This window comes from Pongo pygmaeus, chromosome 5, assembly GCF_028885625.2.
Source record: "Pongo pygmaeus isolate AG05252 chromosome 5, NHGRI_mPonPyg2-v2.0_pri, whole genome shotgun sequence".
In the NCBI taxonomy this organism is placed as follows: Eukaryota; Metazoa; Chordata; class Mammalia; order Primates; family Hominidae; genus Pongo; species Pongo pygmaeus.
In genome coordinates, this window is record NC_072378.2 from 75,337,326 (window position 1) to 75,356,892 (window position 19,567).

The following is a 19,567-nucleotide window of genomic DNA, read 5'->3' on the forward strand; positions in this document are numbered from 1 at the left end:
AAATATTTAAAATGAGAGGACAGAACATTTTCACATTTGATTCAATTTTAATATCATTCCTAATTGTGGTAACACAGTTGAGTTAACTCACGTATTATGAGTTATGGGAACTCATTGAGAAAAGGAAGTTACTCTAATCCGTGTATGTTAAGAGAATACTGAGTTTTCTTAGTTGTAAAGTTGGGGAGATGGCACCCTCTCAGAGGAAGGTGAAAATATGAGGAAGAAACAAAACAGTGCGTGTAGGAGCACAGGGCCACACAAAGGCATTCTATTGTTACGTTCATTCTGCTTCTTTAATGACTTTTCATAGGTCATTCTTGTGAACCATTTTGTTTTGCAAGCAACCAAGGAAAGAACATCTTAAGTGGAAAATCAGTGGTGGTTGTCAACACTTAAAGAATAGCAATCCACAGGCAAGAATAATGGTATTGTTTGTAGAGCTTTATTAATTGGATATTTATTAAAAGACATTTTCATTCACAGGTTATTGCTATGGTTCTCAGGGGATCCAAATATGTAGATCATTGGTTTTTTTTTTTTTTTTACCTGAAGTAGCTTAAGAGTACTTGGATCAGTAGAATAAATATTTATTGAATCAATCAGTCAGCCAATTAATATGATGTTAGTGATAGACCTGCCTCCTTTTATGGAAGAGGTAACAGATCCAGAGAGGTCAAGTAATTTAGTTGTAGACTGAAAAATATATCAAAGCCTTTGCTCCAATCATCTGTAACAAAAAGAACCAAAACAAACACTTTTTAGTAGCCCCTGTGGATTTACAAGGGTTGCCTCTCTGTCATTCCACAACTTCAGAAGGTGTGACAGATTTTCCCTATTTATCATTACCAATAATAACAAGTATTGAGAGTTTTAAAATTTCTCCCAGAAGATAAACTAACAAGGATTGAAGGGGAGGGCAAAGGATATCTAAACATGAGAATAAGGACATGTTAGAGTTGGGGAAACAGTTGTAACAATAAGGAAAGAGAAGAGCAACAGTGGAAGAGACAGGTTGTGTGCCCCTAAAGATTCTGCACCCCCAGTTTGGAAACACTGATACATTTTAGGACACAGAGCACTCCTAGATCTCTACTAAGTTTTAGAATGAATAATGTGTAATTTATAGGATCAGAACCTATGGTTATTAAGACTTGGATCAAGATATGCCTGGTGTATACATTCTTAGCACATAGGAATGGCACTGCCACACTGGAGAAGGTCAGCAGTAAATAGGCATTCTGTACATAAGCCTCATGGAAGGGTAAGATGGAGAGACTGGCAGAGGTAGCACCTACTCTGCCTGGAGCACATCTTTGAGTATGCTTTAGTTCAATTCAAATCACTGTATTCTTTCCCCATTGCTAACCTAATATATGAAACAAGCTTAGCTGTCTCAGTAGTTTTTCAAGAGATAATCAGGAAAAATTAATGCACATTCAAAAGGAGAATCTTCAGTACAAATTTGTTTTTTTTTTTTTTTAAATAGATTTAGGGCCGGGCGAGGTGGCTCACGCCTGTAATCCCAGCACTTTGGGAGGCCGAGGCGGGTGGATCACAAGGTCAGGACTTCGAGACCAGCCTGGCCAACATGGTGAAACCCTGTCTCTACTAAAAATAGAAAACATTAGCCAGGCGTGGTAGTGGGTGCCTGTAATCCCCGCTACTTGGGAGGCTGAGGCAGGAGAATCACTTGAACGCAGGAGGCAGAGGTTGCAGGGAGCCAAGATGGCGCCATTGCACTCCATCCTGGGCAACAAGAGTGAAATTCTATCTCAAAAAAAAAAAAAAAAAAGATTTAGGGAGTACAAGTGCAGTTTTGTTACATGGGTATATTGCATAGTGGTAAAATGTGGGCTTTTAGTGTACCTAACACCCAGATAAGCATACACTGTGCCCAATAGGTAATTTTTCATCCCTAAACCTTTTCTCACCCTCCCACTTTCTGGAGTCTCCAATGTCAGTTATTCCACTCTTTATGTCCATATCTACACATTTAATCCTAATTTGTACCAAGTAGCATCTCACCTTTAAATCACAGGCTTATTAGTTGGCTGTTTTCTTTTTACTTATGAAAATTCATCTAGTCAAACTGTCAATTTTTCCTCATTTCATTAAAAGTGTATATCTAATGCTTTCTCTCAAAATTGATGTACTGGAAATATAAATAAATGCTCCCTGTGTAGAATTTCCACTTGCATCTTGTGCTTTTAATACCATTACAGGGTGTCATGAACAGGTTGTAAATTTTGCACTTATTGCCATGTTTCAGATGGAATAAGTTGGAGAATTCTGGGCTCCTGAAGCTTGATCCAGTCGCCAGGGCTGGAAGCACTGTGTTAGGTGGCTGCAGGAAGAAGCAAGGAACTCAAGGCAATTGAAACTTCTTTGAACATTGGCCCCAAATTTCCTATGTCATCTCCATCCAGGAAACAGGCAGGATTCTGTGTGAGTGACAGCTACTCATTTTGCAGAGATTAGAGACACACCAAATTTTGGCTGCCTTTCTCCAGACCCTTACTAATCTTTGAGAAGACACAGGATGTAAAAACTGGGGACCCAAAGAAGGCTCCTTCTCCCTAAGGCCTTGAATATAGCTGGTCCATTCCCTGTGTCAAGAACCTACCATGATCCTGCTGGGTCCTCTGAGAGTGGAAGGAGACTCTGGCCGTCTCACCTCATCAGCTCTTCCCTGACTGGTTGGAAAAGACCAACCCAAAAGAGGGGTGATCCAAAGAGTGAGAGACACTTCCCACAAAATGGGACCCTCCTCACAGAATATAGGGCTTTTACCTACTTCTCTTTCTCCATAGAAAACTACATTTCCTATACTAGTTAGAGCACAAGTAGTATAGGGAATGTAGGGGTTGAGGACTACATTATACAGGAATGATAGTGATAGATCCTTTTTTCTCCTGATGAAATGTTTTCATGTACTTTTGGTCAGCCTATCATGCTTCTATCATTTGTTTTCCTTTGTGAAGTTCCAGGGATATGGAAGTGGGTAGGTACACCTCTTGCCACCATTCTTTGTTCTGTGGCACCTTGTCATCATATTTCACCTTGAAGTCCTTTTCTCACATTATAGATCTTCACTTTGGTATGCACACACCAAAGTTAGCGTGAGGAAGTAGTCAGTGAAGTTATTATAGGACGACATTGTTCATCTGTGGTGGAAGACAGGATTGGTATGGGAACGGTGATGAAAGCCAGGTGTTTGTGAGGGTTTGTAACCCTCATGGGGCACTACCACTTCCCCCAAAATTGTCTCCATTATTAAGAACATTTTGTTTTCGTGTGTGTGTGTGTGTGTTTGAGACACAGTCTCACTCTGTTACCCAGGCTGGAGTGCAATGGCATGATCTTGGCTCACTGCAACCTCCACCTCCTGGGATCAAGTGATTCTCCTGCCTCAGCCTCCTGAGTAACTGGGACTACAGTCATGTGCTGCCACACCCAGCTAATTTTTGTATTTTTAGTAGAGACGAGGTTTTGCCATGTTGCCCAGGCTGGTCTCAAACTTGTGACCTCAAGTGATCCACCTGCCTTGGCCTCCCAAAGTGCTGAGATTACAGGTGTGAGCCACTGTGCCCAGCCTGTTTTTATTTTTGAAGCTTACTGTTAAATGTTGCTCTTTGTGTTTATTATTTTGTTGTCTGTTGGCAGCATTAAAATTTTCATGCTTAAAATCATTTATTGAATACATAAAACAAATCTAGAGAATATCTACTAAAACATAGGCTCATTAAAAAACCTATGAGTATAGCACTTTTACTTTATTGAAATTAAGGTTTTGTAGCAAATATATCTGACATTAGAACATTTGAAAGAGATAGAGACAGATTCATTTTCATTAAGCAGTACATAAAAAATGGACTGAATTGGATTACATTGATGCCAGTCTAGGTATACAAACACTAAAGTTGGTGCGAGGAAGTATTCTGAAGTTATAGGAAGACATTGTTCATCTGTGGTAGAAGACAGGAATTGATCATGTCATATAGTACAGCTTCACCCTTCTCCCAATATAGCATCTTCTTTAAAATAGCTTTGTGTAGTAACAAGAAAAGTAAGATTTTCCATGGTATGTATATCTGAACCTCAGTTTCTTTTAAAGAACAATTCAAAGATTATTGGCAACAAAACAGTCTACTATGTAAGCAGTAGTTGCGTATAAAACTAGTGTGCCTAATAACTGAATACTGAGGTTTGTGTTTATCAGACATTGTATTGTGGAGCATATATACACTCAATACAGTGCCTACACGCTACATACATTCATGCATTTAGAGAGACCTGCATCTCCCTGCATAAGTAGTCATCTTTTAAATGTACATTCTAGCATATAAAGAGTTTGCTTCCCAATAAATTGTTCAGTCCCTAAACAATAAGTAAGCTGTGCTTGTTGCAAATGATCTGTGAGTAAAATTTTCAGGGAAGGTGGAAGCAAACCTGGCTTACGATCATTTTGACTATCATCCAAGAATAGTAAAAATATGTTTCACTGATTGCATTTGGGGTTTTAATAATAAGTGTCTTTTTCTTCAGAATTTACTGGTTGCCAAGTACATGACTCTTCTATATTTGAAATATGGCGTGTGCTGATTCTCAGTGTTGACTGTATGTCTGGATTTTGATGACCCATGAATATGCCTGCCTCCATTTTCCTTGAGAAAGAAAATCATCTCTCTTGAGACAGCCTAAATGATGATTGTACATTTTCAGCTTTTAATTTCCTTCCCAATCTTGGTGGTTAAATTCTTCATATTCTACGGTCAGCAATTCAGAATTTCTTTTACTGATTACCTGAAAGAGAAATAGTTTTAAGAACTTAAGAAATGCCACCCAAGGTCAAACCAATGGTTCATTCCAATATTACTGCTACTGGTAGATAAGAGGATGTGCTTGCCATTTATGACATCTTCTTTGAAATGTTGAAGATGGCCTCAAAATATTCTTAACTTTATAACCTACTAGAAATGTACTCCATGCCCTCTTAAGCCTATTTAGATTCTCAGGCTGACCCATCTCATGGAGCAGGAGTGGCAGATAGTCTGTGAATGAGTCACCATTTTCCCATCCAACCATAGTAGACACCATTAATGTATTATAGCATGCTTCCTCAGGGAACCCATGTGTCCTCTGAATGTCTGTCAACACAGAAATCCACGTAGCCAGGAATAATCAGCATTGATACTTGTTCCGGCCTTGAACTAAGATGTAGTTCTTCAAGTTTACTTCCTACTGTGAAAATTATCACTTCCTTTTATTTATTTGAAATGTGATCCATAATTCTATCTGGTACTTCAGGATTTAGTTGGACATTTTGTCAATATCAGATCCTGTGTCCTATTGTCATTTTACGGCCCTAGTCTAAACTTTTTCTGTTTTTCCAATTTTCTTTGTTTCAGGAAACCAAAGTGGCACACATTCCCAGTGTGCACTTGGATACATAAAATTATTATTAGCATTTGGTGTGATTACCCCAGTATCCTTATCATATATTAACTATGATAACTTTTGTAGGTGCAAACTTTGAGGCATTTGTTTTTATCCAGCACTGTAGACTTTAGATAAAGTAGACATTGGCTGATTATCACCAATTGTTTCTATCAAAGACTATAATTTTTGAAAATGGGTAGTTTTAGGCTAAAGATTGTCCAAGGTTTTTTCCCCCAAAGTTATTTTAAAAAATTATGTCAACTGTATATAAATTGCTTATAGACAAGTTATTTTCCTTTGTAAAATAAAATTATTTTAGTAACATAAGTTGATTAAGTGACTATTTTAAAAGAGACATGTAGGACACTGAAAAATATCTGAAGATGAACTTTTACGAATTTTTGAAGTTACTCATTGTTCACAAATGATGTTTCCTCATATTTTCTACATATTTATCCTTTAGCTGATTATTATTTGAAATTGAAAGTATATAAAATTATTCAATGCCAGGAATATAAATTATTACTGTAAAGATTTCAACCTTAAAATACATTTGATAAATTACCTGTATATTTTTATAAGAAAAGGTTGGGAATATTATAAAATACTTGGATTGGTTTTGTTATTCTGTTGTTTTATCTACACATTTTGGTTAATCCCAGCCTTCTGACTCTATCCTTCTTGCACTAGAAAATATCCCCCCCTTAAAACAGTAAATTAAAAATAAAAAGTATCTTGCTTATCTCTATTTAAAATAAGAGGGACATAAATATTTTTAATTTCCTTCAAAAGTCAAGTTTAGTAATTGCAACCAACTTAGAAAGTATGATTTTACCTTGTTATTTTGTTGATTTTGAAACTTTTTAACACTAGTTTTGTATGCTTGATTTTCAGAGTGATCTGGCAACCTACAAAAGAAAGCAAAAACATAGTATCTTGTTTCTTGGGCTTATCAACATTAATAGTAACTACATCTTTCTACTGTTTTAGTTTTAACATCATGACAAGTGAAAATTGATAGCATATTTTTGCAGGTGTCTTCCGTTTGAGTTGGAAGAAGTGTGCTTTCAGCATTTCCCCTGAGTTTTGCCTTTTAGTTGGCTTACTATTTCTTAGGCAGGGGTCTCAGAAGGATTGAAGGATTACAAAACATAGATTTATTTCTCAAGTCAAGTTCTGAGTTGTGGTTGCTGAAAAACAACTCTATAATGGCATATTGTTAATAAAATTTAAACCACAATAAACTGTCACCTTATTCCAGTTAGAATGGCTATTATCAAAAAGCCAAAAGATAACAAGTGTTATCGAGGATGTGGAGAAAAGGGAACCCTTATGCTCTGTTGGTGGGAATATAAATTAGTAGTCATTATGGAAAACCATCTGTAGGTTCCTAAAAAAAATAAAAATAGGACTATCATATGATCGAGCAATCCCACTACTGGATATCTATCCAAAGAAAATGAGATCAGTATATCAAAGAGATATCTGCACTCCCATGTATATTGCAGCACCATTCATAATACTCAAGATTTGGAGTCAACCTGTTGTTCATCAATGGATGAATGGATAAAGTGTGATATATGTATTACATATCTAATATATATAATTATATATAATAGAATACTATTGTCATAAAAAGGATAAAATCCTGTTATTTGCCACAACATGGATGAACCTGGAAGACATTATATTAAGTGAAATAAACCAGACACAGACAAATACTGCAAGCTCTCACTCATGTGGAATTTAAAAAGCTGATCTCATAGAAATACAAAATAGAACAGTAGTTACTAGAGACTGGGGAGGGGAGGGAGGAGGGTATCATGGAGAGAGATTGGTCAATGGGTACAAAGTTACAATTAGGTGGGATAAATTCTGGTGACCTATTGCACAGTAGGATGACTGTAGTTGTATATTTCAAAATAGCTAGAAGAGAGGATTTTGAATGTTTTTACTACAAAGAAAGGATAAATGTTTGAGATGATGGGAATGCTAATTACCCTGATTTGATCATTGCACAATGTATACGTGTATTGAAATATCACATTGTACCCCATAAATATGTACAATTGTGTGTCAAATTTTTTTAAATAAAAAATAAATGTTTTTAGACTTTTCTATATACATAATTTCTGTTGATAGTGTATATGCATTTTGCATTTTGTGTTTGTTTTTTCTCTTTGCATTATAAAATGGGTATAATATTTAGGAGCTATCTTCCTATATATATTCCCTTATTAAACTTTTTTCTTTCTCTCAACATCGATTTATTACAATTTCAGGGAAATGGAGAAGGACAGAAAATTTCAGTCCTAGTGCTCGATGGGACTGGTATTTATTTATTTTTTTTAAAGGAAGTTGAGTAACAAGTTTCTTGTTCCCCATCCCACCACCTAAGGCAGCATTTTCAGTTCCTATTTGTCTTGGTCGGGAGATTTGGAGGCTTTGAGAATGCCAGGGAAGGGGCAGATGCCTGGGATCAGAACTAAGAGATTACAGGTGAGGGGAATATGGAACTAGAAAACTTCCAGAAGAACTGTCAAGACCAGGAGAGCCATACCTCACTATATGTTCCAAGCGAACTGAGTTGTCTAAAGTGATTGCTCAAATTATTAATCAGATGGAAGTTTGAACTACATTAAATTGGACTATATAAAATTCCAACCCCTTCCTCCTACAAACCTCCCCCCTAACCGAACCTACCCACTATTCAGTGGAGAAAGAGCTCCAAAGGGAGTTGGTAACAACTATCCAGAGGGAAAAAAACTAGACCTTTTCTCCATTTGAGGTGTAGCATGTGAGTGAACCTGTGACTTTGCTGTGGTTACAACAAGCACTTTCATATGATTAAAACATCCTCATAAATGTCACTTTGTACCATCATTTACTGAAACTGTCCCCTATATTTAGAAACAATTTTCATTATTATAAGTAATGTCACAGAGAGCATATTAGGCCTATCAAATTAAAGGACAAAAGTGAGAATGTTAAGACCTGAGAAGGGAAAGTCAGAATCTACTCTGTTAGATTTAGATTTGCATTTTTTGTGTATGTATACTGATAATTGTGAGTAATAAAAGCCTAACTCATTACACCAAAAAAAGGAAGTTTCAAGTAAGTTCCTAGCATGGCAGAATCTATGTATACAACATCTAAAATTGAGAGAAATGTAAAAATGTATGGAGTATAGTTATAAATATTGGATGGAGGAAAAGAATAGAAGGAAAAATAAAGGGGAAAATGTAAGGAGAAACAATGACAAGTAACTGAAGCAATGGAAACTGCTCTTTGTGTGTCAATGGTAGTCTCAGGAGGGCACCTGCCTTCAGTGTCGTTTCCTTATCTCATCACTTTCAGGTAGAATAACAAAAACGCAGCTAAATTTACAGTTCTTTAGAGAACACTGTTTTCAAAGTTGCAGCACTTGGTGTTCTCATGGATTTGCTTCTGAGTTCAGGTTTAAGTGCCAGGTAGGGATTCTTAGTTTTTCCTTATAGGGCTGCCCTTTGTTGACAGAAACAGCTCCAATAATGCTAGTAGTGAGTAGCTTACACTGAGGGGCATCCAATTTATTCCTTACCAAAAACCATGAATTTATTCCTGTTATTCCCATTAGATAGATGAGAAATTTGAAGCTTAAGGGCAGAGGGTGGGGAAGTGGCTTAAAGTCATACCAAGTTGGGGGCAGAGCTCTTAACTTAAATTTGGGTCTAACTTTAAAGCCTCTAATTGTAACCAGTGTCTAATCTATGGTTGATTGGGTTTTAATTTGTCAGCTAATCCTTATAGAAATAAATTTCATCACATAAATGATAGCATCTTGGGACGAACAGAAATAACTGATGGGAGGAGGAGCAGGTCACGGAGATGCACAAGGGACCCTCAGAGCACTGCCGTGGTCCCGTTTCTTCACTGAGAGTCTGTCTGAAGTAGCTCATAGGGGCAACGGGTTTGTCCTCATGCTGAGGATATCAGGGGTTAATACTTAACATTTAAAAAGGAATATTCAGGAAGTTGAAAAGAGCAAAATTGGGGTAATAAGGGAATTTCTCCCTTCTTCCTGAAGAAATTAAGCATCTTTCCCTCCCTCCCTCCCTCCCTCCCTCCCTCCCTTTCTTCCTTCCCCGCTTCCTCTCATCTATTGCCCAGCATCTATCTAGCAGGGTGCCTGGCACATGGTGCTCAAAAATGTTCATTTCATTCCATTAGTCTAAGGAGCGTCAATTTTCCAATGTATTTGAATCCCTCAAGTCCATGTTATGCCCCAGAGACAGGCACAGGTGGAGGAAGTAGAGCACCACCAACCTTTTTGAGAGGTGTTTATTTCCAGATCACCTTATGCCTTGCTTTATTGATCTCACTTACGACAACCTAGAATTAAAGTGATCTTTCTCACTAAAGAAAGAAAAATGTTTAAAATTACGAATTGTACAGCCATCTGAAATAGCAAATAGGGCTGATTAAAATGAAAACGGAATACATTCCTGTTCACAAAAGCTGCATGCAACCCTCTTCTTATTCACTTTAATCCAGCCTTGTTCATTGGCCCTTTCTTCCCACCCCTCAACCTTTCTTTCTTTCTTTTTTTTTTTTTCTTTTTTTTGAGATGGAGTCTTGCTCTGTTGCCCAGGCTGAAGTGCAATGGCGCGATCTTGGCTCACTGCAACCTCCACCTCCTGGGTTCAAGCGATTCTCCTGCCTCAGCCTCCCGAGTAGCTGGGATTACAGGCATGCACCATCATGCCTGGCTAATTTTTGTGTTTTTGTAGAGAGAGGGTTTCACCATGTTGGCCAGGCTGGTCTCCAACTCCTGACGTCAGGTGATCTGCCCACCTCGGCCTCCCAAAGTGCTGGGATTACAACTCCCAGCCCAACCCTTCTTTTAAATTATACACGTTGGCTGGTCCAAACATAGTGAATTCTCTCAACTGATTGTTTACAGTCAATTGCAGATGGAAATGCTTGTTCTATTTCTTTCCCTCTTCTTACTACTGTGTTTGACTAGCCTAAAAAAAATGTACACAAGTGATACATGAACAGATTCTCATTATTAAAAATCCTGGACCTCAATTTCACTCCATTCCATTGTTAACTGGAGTGATAGTTATGTATCTATTCCACATTTTTATCATGAATTTACTTACACGTTAGATCGAACTATACAAAACTGCCAATATTTGATGATTTGTGACTGACAAAATGGCAGTGCCATATGGTTGAACCTAATATACTTACAGTATTTTTATTAATTTATTACATGTACAGGATCTTTTATGCTGCAATTTGCTTTCTCATTTAATGATACATTATTTTTCCTTCTATGGCAGCTCCAGTAGAGTTATATATATTATTGCCTTTAGCTGCCATGTTTCACAGTAATGTACTGTACTCTAAACATTTCCCTATGATGGGCTATACAATTGTTTCATGACTCAAAGCAGTAATGCTGTGAACATTTTTGTAAGCATATCTTGGTGCACAGGTGCAACTATTTTTGTAGAAATAATTGTCTAAAAGTAGAGTACCTGAGTCAAATTTAAAATTTTATAGATAATGACAAATTTCTTTTGAAAAAAGTCTTTTCCAATTTGTGCATCCACCAGCAATGCTTGATGGAACTAGCTTTCCTCCATATTCCCACACTGAGTATCATCAATCTCCTTTCGCCAAATTCAAATGATATCTCCTTATTGTTTTTGGATTTCCCTGATAATAGTGAGATCCCGTATCTTCTGTATTTTGCTGGTCATGTGGATTTCTTCTATGAATCACACCTCTGTATTTTTTGCTCATTTTAATATTAGGATGTTTGTCATTCTCAGCAAACTATCGCAAGGACAAAAAAACCAAACGCTGCATGTTCTCACTCATAGGTGGGAATTGAACAATGAGAACACATGGACATAAGAAGGGGAACATCACACACCGGGGACTGTTGTGGGGTGGAGGGAGGGGGGAGGGATAGCATTAGGAGATATACCTAATGCTAAATGATGAGTTAATGGGTGCAGCACACCAACATGGCACATGTATACATATGTAAGAAACCTGCACATTGTGCACATGTACCCTAAAACTGAAAGTATAATAATAGTAAAATTAAAAAAAAAGAAAAATGGGGAAAAAAATAAAATTTAAAAAAAAGAGTTTTATAATCCTAGCTGGACATTTAGGCCTTTGATCTTTTGAGTTAATTTTTGTATGTGGTGTTAGTTAGGGGTCCAAATTCATTCTTTTCACGTGGATATCTGGTTGTCACACACAGGACCATTTGTTGAAAAAGACTGTTCTTCCTCCACTCAATTGTCTTGGCACCCTTGTGGAAAGTTATTTACCTCATTAATGAATGTATGAGTTTGTGTTCGAAAAAAAAAATTAGGATGTTTGTCTTTATTAATACATGTGGATGTTCATCCTTTGTCTGTAATATAGGTTGCATTATATAGAAACTTTCCTGCTCCCTTTTTGCTCATAAGGCCACCTTCATAACACCCTAAAGTCTGGTTTCTGAATAGAGAGGTCTTTGTATCTTGCCTCCTTTTCCACCTTCTAAAAAGCTTCTCTTAACCTTTCTGTCTGGAAATGAAGGAATGATTAAACACATCATAACACATCTAGAGAATGGACTGTTATGTAATCACTAAAAATGATGCTACAAAAATATTTCATGACATGGGGAAACATTCTAAGTTAAAAAAGAGGACTATAAAACAAGAAAGTCTGATTCTATTGTGCTTTAGAAAATTCCATATAAATCAATTTTATATAGACATGAACACCAAAAGATAACAGTTACTGTGTTGAATTAACTGATTTTCAATTTTATATAAACATGAACACCAAAAGATAATGTGTTGAATTAACAGGATTTTTATCTTTTTTTCTCATAATTTTCTATATTTCCCAGCTTTCTTATGATGAAAGCTATTATGTTTGCTAACAGGAAAGATCAAATTTTATGCGCAAATACATCCCCAATTAAGGTAGTAGACCAAGTATTCAGTCTTTTAAAACTGATATAGGTTCTTTCTTCCTTCCCTATTGGTCTTAAGGAACCCTTGCCGGGAAGCCTAGAGCAGGGTTCTCAAAGTGGGGTCCCAGGACGAGCAGCACCAGCCTTACCTGAGCCCCATCCAGACCTACTGAATCAGAAACAGGGCATAGTAGGGTGCAGCCATATTGTTTGAACAGGCCCTTTTCTGGGTGATTCCTATGCTCACTAAAGTTTAAAAACCATGGGTTGAAAGGACCATATGAATTTACTCTAATAATGGGTTTCTCAGAAGTGTGAGTAATGAGTTCTTGGGTCTGTGAAGTTAGCATGCTTGACCCACCTGCATGGAGCTCCCTTTCCCTGGAGGACCTCACATTCCTTTGTGCCAGGGCCACAGAGGCCTGGTTCCAGACCGTCCAGGCCCCTCTGGCTGTCATATCCTGGTTTGCAGCGACACTCCGCTTCCTCAGTCCATTCGTTCTTTACACACTGGGCAAATTCGCCGCAGGCCAGGAACTTGCAGGGATCTGCTTGATCAGCTGTAAGAAATGGGGCAGATTTTAACGAACGTATGAATATCTAAGCAATGGAACTGGCAGCAGTCAAAGGCAAGAGACCAAATACATTTGCTATTACCTCATTTTGGAGTGGGTTGCACAGTTGTGATATCAGACTGGAGGGAAAAGAGAACCACATTCTGTATCTTTGGAAAATGAATTTACAGACACAAGTGATATTAGTTTAGCTCCAAATGTAATTATTTACAACCTTTAGTGTGCATCAGAATCATCTGAAGGCCTTGTTAAAACAGATTCCTGAGCCCCACATTCAGAGTTCCTGTGCAGGCAGCGTGGAATGGGGACTGAGTTCTGGCTCTAAAACAGTTCCAGGTGATGCTGATGCAGCTGGTCTGGGGAGCACATTTTGAAAACCACTGCATTAGAGAATTAGGAATGTTTTGTTACTTAGTTTTTTTCTTTAAGTAAGCATTTATAAAGCAGTAAAGTCATCATTTATGTGAACAGTTTTGAGAACTCAGGATGATTTCCTGATTTTAAATATAAATTTCTTTTGGTCTCTTGCTAAGGCCCTAATGTTAGAGAGTCATTCTTTCGGATTAATTATTTCTTCCCTATTAACATTTAGACTTTCTTCTTTCTTGTCATTAATTGTCCTATTTTACTCTATTCCTAATTCTATAGGGTTGTCTCCAATTCTTTGGAAAGTAGATTAGAAATCAAGAGAATCTCAGATATTTAGCTCTGGAAGGCCAGTGGTCCCTGTCTGCCTTTCCTTATCCTTATGGAGCTGAGCACACTGAGCTCTCAGTAGAAAAGCAACTGGCCGGAGTCCCCAAGGGCTGATGGCAGAACAAGAACAGGCCTCTTGTCATCAGACCACTGTTGTTTCTGCCCTGGATGGTCTCCTGTTTAACCATATCAGCCATTTACTTTTCAGATTATTCTTTAACCAAATATCTATTATGTGCAAAGAACTAGGGAACAGGCAACAGTAAAGCCATTCTTCCAAGAAATTTAGGGGAAAATGCATACAGATGATGCTAACAAGAAGTCCAATATCTTGTCGAGTATAGATCTTTATTTTCTTTTCTTTTATTTTTTGAGATGGAGTTTCACTCTGTCATCCAGGTTAGAGTGCAGTGGCACCATCTCGGCTCACTGCAACCTTGGTCTCCTGGGTTCAAGTGATTCTCCTGGCCCAGCCTCCCAAGTAGCTGGGATTACAGGTGTCCACCACCATGCCCGGCTAATTTTTGTATTTTTAGTAGAGATGGGGTTTTGCCAGGCTGGTCTGAACTCCTGACCTCAGGAGACCCGCCCACCTCAGCCTCCCAAAGTGCTGAGATTACAGGCGTGAGCCACTGCACCTGGCCACCAGTACAGAGCTTTAAATAAGCACTTGGGAAGATACCCTTGGAGAAGACAGCATATGGAGGGGATTGCTTTGAAGTGAGTATCTAAGTGGGTTGCAATTGTCCATACAAAGACTAGGAAAGACATTCCAACTGGAGGCAGCAGCATGAGCAGAGCCACGGAAATGCGAAAGCAACAGAAATGGGAAGGGAGAGCAGAGGGAACACAGTTAGGAAGGAGCAGAGACTTGTGGATGGAAAGGAAGGGAACTAAGACTGGAAAGGTGAGTTAAGGCCAATATCTAAATGCGGTGCTAAGGAATTTGGACTTTACAGGCAGGTGGGAGCCAGGGAGGATTTTTGAGCAAGGGAAGCGTATGATCAGAATTGTGCTTTACATGATACATAAATAGAACTTAGAATTTTTAGAATCAGGATGACCAGATATCATCCTGTCCAATATTTCCCAAGTGGGAACATTTGCTGAACTTAATTCAGCAGGATTTGATAAGTTTTACACTAAAAAGAAGTTCAGTGACTAAGTTTTTAAAAATGCTATGTGAAATAATAGATTTTTCCTCTTTTATCTTGCTCTCTCTTCTTCCAACCCTAACCCTTTCTCTTTTTACTTTTAAACGTCTTAGGGTTGTTAATAAGCTAATGTCTGTTGTGAATCTTTGAGCGGAGAACATAGTCAGCTGCTTTGCCAAATTTACTGACCACAGAAACTGTGTAGGGATAGGTGGAGGCCAGAACTTCAGTGAACAGCGATGTTCACTTGCTCTGATATAGTGCCTACTTGTGGTGGAAAGGCATTAAAGTGAGGGAGATCTGTGCGACCAGCCCAAATGTTTGGGCAAGAGTGGGTCCTTGAAAACATGCTTTTGGGTCTGCCATCAAGGTAGACCTGCCAAAAGTCTTTACGTGAAGTTGTATTTCTCCGAAGCTTGTGGATCCCTTATGGACACGTGAACTGGCTCTCCCTGCCTCACAGTTCCTACAGCTGGTCACGTTTAGGGATCCTTGTCACTGTTTAGGAAATAACTCAAATTCACATTGACAACCCAGGTGATTTCACATCTAGGACTTGGTTTAGTAAATAACAGCTATCAGCAACTTTATACTCAGGACTGTGGTCTTGAAAATAGAAGCTGGGAGGGAGTAGTTAGAGGTTCCGTTTCCTTCTTTCTGTAGTGGAGAAATATATTTAACTTGGAAAACTGACTGAGTATACAGATTCTGCCCCTCTGAAAAGTAACAAGAGATGTGTGATAACCAAAAGAGTTTCCCCATGAAAATATTCATATTTTACCATAATTTCCTTTAGCTCAGCAAGGAATGACCTATGCCTCAGTAAAGCGCATAGCAGGCAACACTGGAAAAACAAATTTTTCCAAATCTGGGGGCCCTGAATTGGGTATAATTGAAGAACAAATTCAAGCAGTTTATCAATCGCTTGCTTTCTCCATGTTATTTATTCAGGACCAGTCTACAGAGAAGAAGTAGGAAACTTTAAATTGCCAAGCTTAGGTTCTGTTTGCTGTGTATGCCTTCATGGGTAGAAGACAACTAAGACAACCTTCATTCATTCAACAAATATCGACTTAGCCTTTCAAAACCTTCAGCTCTAAGAATTTCAGACCAGCTGATTGTTTTAATGTTTATTTTTATCATTATATAAAATTTTACATTTCAGGTAGAAGTTTAGAGCTAGAAGGTATTTTTAGAGAGCTTCTCGACTGATTGGTTCACTTTACAGATGAGGAAGCTGAGAGTGATGTTGCCTGTTTATGCTGAAGTCCTCTGACTGGTCTCACGGCCATCCCTTTGTGGAATGTGTGAGAAGTTCCAGGGAAGGGCAGAGCCCCAAGGGGGAGCTATTGGACCACTTTCTTTGCTAATATGGCAAGTGAAGGCAATTAGAATTAGTGTCAAAACCAGAGAATTTATAACAGTAATTTGTAGAGCAACTCACGCTGCTCCCACTCTTATTACCTTAAAAATATTTTCTCTAGGTATTTTGATGACCCTCTTTACTTTCATGTCATTTTTCAAGGAACACCCAAAACTTTAGGCTTTAGGCAAAGACTGAAAACTGGATGTGGGCTGATTCTGGGGAGACAGAGCCATGGAACAGATAGAAAAGACTGGCTCTATGATAGATGAATGAAAGTTTAGTAGAACTTTTGTAAGCAAAATTTTCCCTATGTTGTTATCATTTTCTTTATTTGCTATATCCCAAAGACATTTTTCCTTAGAATAATGAACTTATTCATGGATAGGCCATACCAATATTTGTTTCTTCCTTTTTTTTTGAGATGGAGTCTCGCTCTTGTTCCCTAGGCTGGAGTGCAGTGGCACCATCTTGACTCACTGTAACCTCTGCCTCCCAGGTTCAAGCGTTTCTCCTGCCTCAGCCTCCCAAGTAGCTGGGCCTACAGGTGCCCTCCCCCACGCCCAGCTAATTTTTGTATTTTTAGTAGAAACAGGGTTTCACCATGTTGGCCAGGCTGGTCTCGAACTCCTGACCTCAGGTGATCTGCCTGCCTCAGCCTCCCAAAGTGCTGGGATTACAGGCGTGAGCCACCGCGCCTGGTCTCTTGTCTCTTTCTTAATACATCCCAGAGCATGTGTACAAGACAAATTAGTTTTAACTTCCTACTCTTTGCTATTGATTTGATCAATAATAATCTATATGCTATGCTGCAACAACTGAAAATGTTTTGTTCTGAATGTGGTCGAAAGCTTGGAAAGAAGGGGGCAAAGAAACTTGAGATCAATAGTAGATTCAGGAGAAAAAAGCAGATGCCATTGTCTAGAAGAATATTTTCAAGTCATGATCAAATTGTGTTTGGGTCCGAGGAAGTGAAATCCTCATGACTGGTGTGTAGACAAATTGGTCTATAATTGCCTTCACTACCTGGATTTGTTTGAATTCCCTTCAAACCATTTATTTTTACTGTTGGTACTATAGAGAGATTTCACCATGATCCTGTACCACACTTAATGAATACATAGTATGGTTTGGGGCATTCACTGGGCTTACTATAATTGCTTGCTGGCAAAATGACTTAGCTTTCTATTCTTAAGCCATGAAGATAGCTCTTCTACACAGCATATTTGACAGTCTCTCCATAGAGACAGTCCAGGGCACTTGACCTCGGCAAGCCGAACAGTGTCAGTGGCGGCTCGTTAGCAGTTGGTGGGAAGATCCAGGTCCAGCCTGGCCAGAGGTCTGGGCCTAGTCTACTAGCATCTCAGTAGATTCTGGCTGTATTCAGAAGAGACATGTCATTGCATTTCAGGCCTTGTCCCTGGAGTGTCCCTGGGGATCATGACCCTGAACCTCCAGCTTCAGTGGAAAGGGCAGTTATTTACATAAACAGGGAGCTCACGCTTATCAAGGGCCATTATGTGTTTGGCACAGTGCCGGGCACTTTCAACATGTGTCTTCAATAATATTCACAGCAGCCTCTCAAATCCATGTGGATATTGCCGACATCATTTTCATCGGTGAGAAAACGGAAGCTCATTTTAGCTAGTAAGTATGATCCAAGATTAACATTCATATCTGTTTACAATGTTTGGCTTTTTAAATCATTCTAGAGGTTTTCAAATATGGGGTTTCTAGGAGACACCACAGGACTCCAAGGGGCTCATAAGGGATGAGGGAAAAAGAGTGAGAGCCCCCCCCCACATCTGCATTGCCATTCTCACTAGCAGACATATCAGACTTCCATGAATGCTTTCCTTTGAATAAAGGCTCCCCTAACTAAACAAAAGCTCAAATCCATTGTCTGCTGCACCCTTTCATGAGGCAGAATGTTTCTTGTAGAAAGTACAGTCTGACACTACAGTGGCTCCAATTTTTTTCCTGTTGTTTAAATGTGACAGCAATGAACATGTCTTGAAATAAGTGAGCTGCCATTGTAGGGCTTGGGAATATTTGTATCATTCTGAGATTTCCAGTGTAAGGGCATTGGATGTATCAGTTTCTCCCCTGGATTTGCTTATATAATGTCTTCTGTGTGCATTTCAAAGGTACTGAAAAGCAATCCCAATTGGTGACTGAGGAAGTTTGTTTCCCAGCTCTCCATCGTGTGATCAAAAAGCATTTAAATGATGTCACCTGCCTGCAGGGAACACCTTGAGGCATTTTACAGTCAAAGTTAAAAAGATCATGGTCCTTGTCATCAAAAAGTTTATAAATTCATGGAGATCATAGGTCCCTGTTGGTCCAAGACTGCCTCTTTTTCAAGCCTCTTGTTTCTGGTCCCAAGTGCACTCATGTTTGTCAGGCCTGAAAATAGGCTTTCCCTGTCTGCCAGACCTCAGAAGGTCTCACTCCTTTTTCTCCAACTCAAGATCGTGCCCTCCGCGACACCCCCCTTCCCGTCCCGCCCCTCAAACTTGTCCTGCTCTTGCCGCATGTCCTACTGGCTGTGTGCTGAGTGCCTTATCTCCCTAACATTTATCATTTCATCATCTCCTGCTTTTGCGCTGTCCCATTTTACTCACGTGTTGGACAGAAAGCGATACATCTCCTTTGATTGGGTACTGTCCAAGGGCAAGGTTTCAGCTCAGCTTGCCTGGAAAATTCAGGCTTCACGTGGGCTGGCTGGGCTGAGATCCCGCTGGGTCTCTCTTTCGTGGACGTTTTCTTCAATGCGATGAAACCTAGTTCTCGCTAGATGGCGCTCAATAGCAAAAGAAGCAAGACTAGACTTCGGGAATGACATTTTAAACACCCCAGCTGATTTCTGACTTTTTAAAAACCACTGTGCCTTGCGCGTTGGTGGAGGGAAGCGAGGTCTGCAAGGGATTCACGCGGTAGCAGGAGCAGCTCCAGGGGACCGCTGATAGAGCCATTATTACTCCGTGATTACAGCGGCAGATCGGGCCTGCCTGGCGGGGGTAATGTGGTGGAAACTCCTGGATCATCTTTTCCCATTTCAAAAAGGCAGAGCTAAGACTCTGGAGTCCAAACGCTTCCCGTGCTGCCACGCCCTGGCGCCCAGCGTGACAAAGCTTCACGCCTGAACAAAGTGACAGATTTTTGGTTGCGTCGGCGCGGGGGAGTCGACCCCGCCGCATGCTCGCTCCCTCCTGCTGGCTGCTGCGGGCAGCTGTGGGGCCTCCTCGCCCTCCCCTTCCCCACTTATCACCAAGGCTTTGTGGTCATGCTTTTGTTGGTGGCGAGGAGGGAAGGGGTCATTCCTTTGCCTGGGGCATCAGAGAAAGGCAAACTTACGCATCAC

At 39.4% G+C, this 19,567-nt stretch overlaps 1 protein-coding gene across 2 annotated transcripts in view; it reads right to left on the reverse strand.

The window, feature by feature from the left end:
• Positions 1-3,596: 3,596 nt before the first annotated feature.
• Positions 3,597-19,567, reverse strand: part of IMPG1 (interphotoreceptor matrix proteoglycan 1) — a 156,313-nt gene continuing 140,342 nt past the window's right edge. For both annotated transcript variants that reach the window (XM_054493164.2, XM_054493163.2), the window contains 3 exons: positions 12,777-12,975; positions 6,278-6,350; positions 3,597-4,806 (listed from right to left, as the gene is read on the reverse strand). In XM_054493164.2, coding sequence (XP_054349139.2) covers positions 4,729-4,806; positions 6,278-6,350; positions 12,777-12,975 — 350 coding nt within the window. In that variant the 3' untranslated portion in view covers positions 3,597-4,728. The remainder of the gene's footprint in view (positions 4,807-6,277; positions 6,351-12,776; positions 12,976-19,567) is intronic.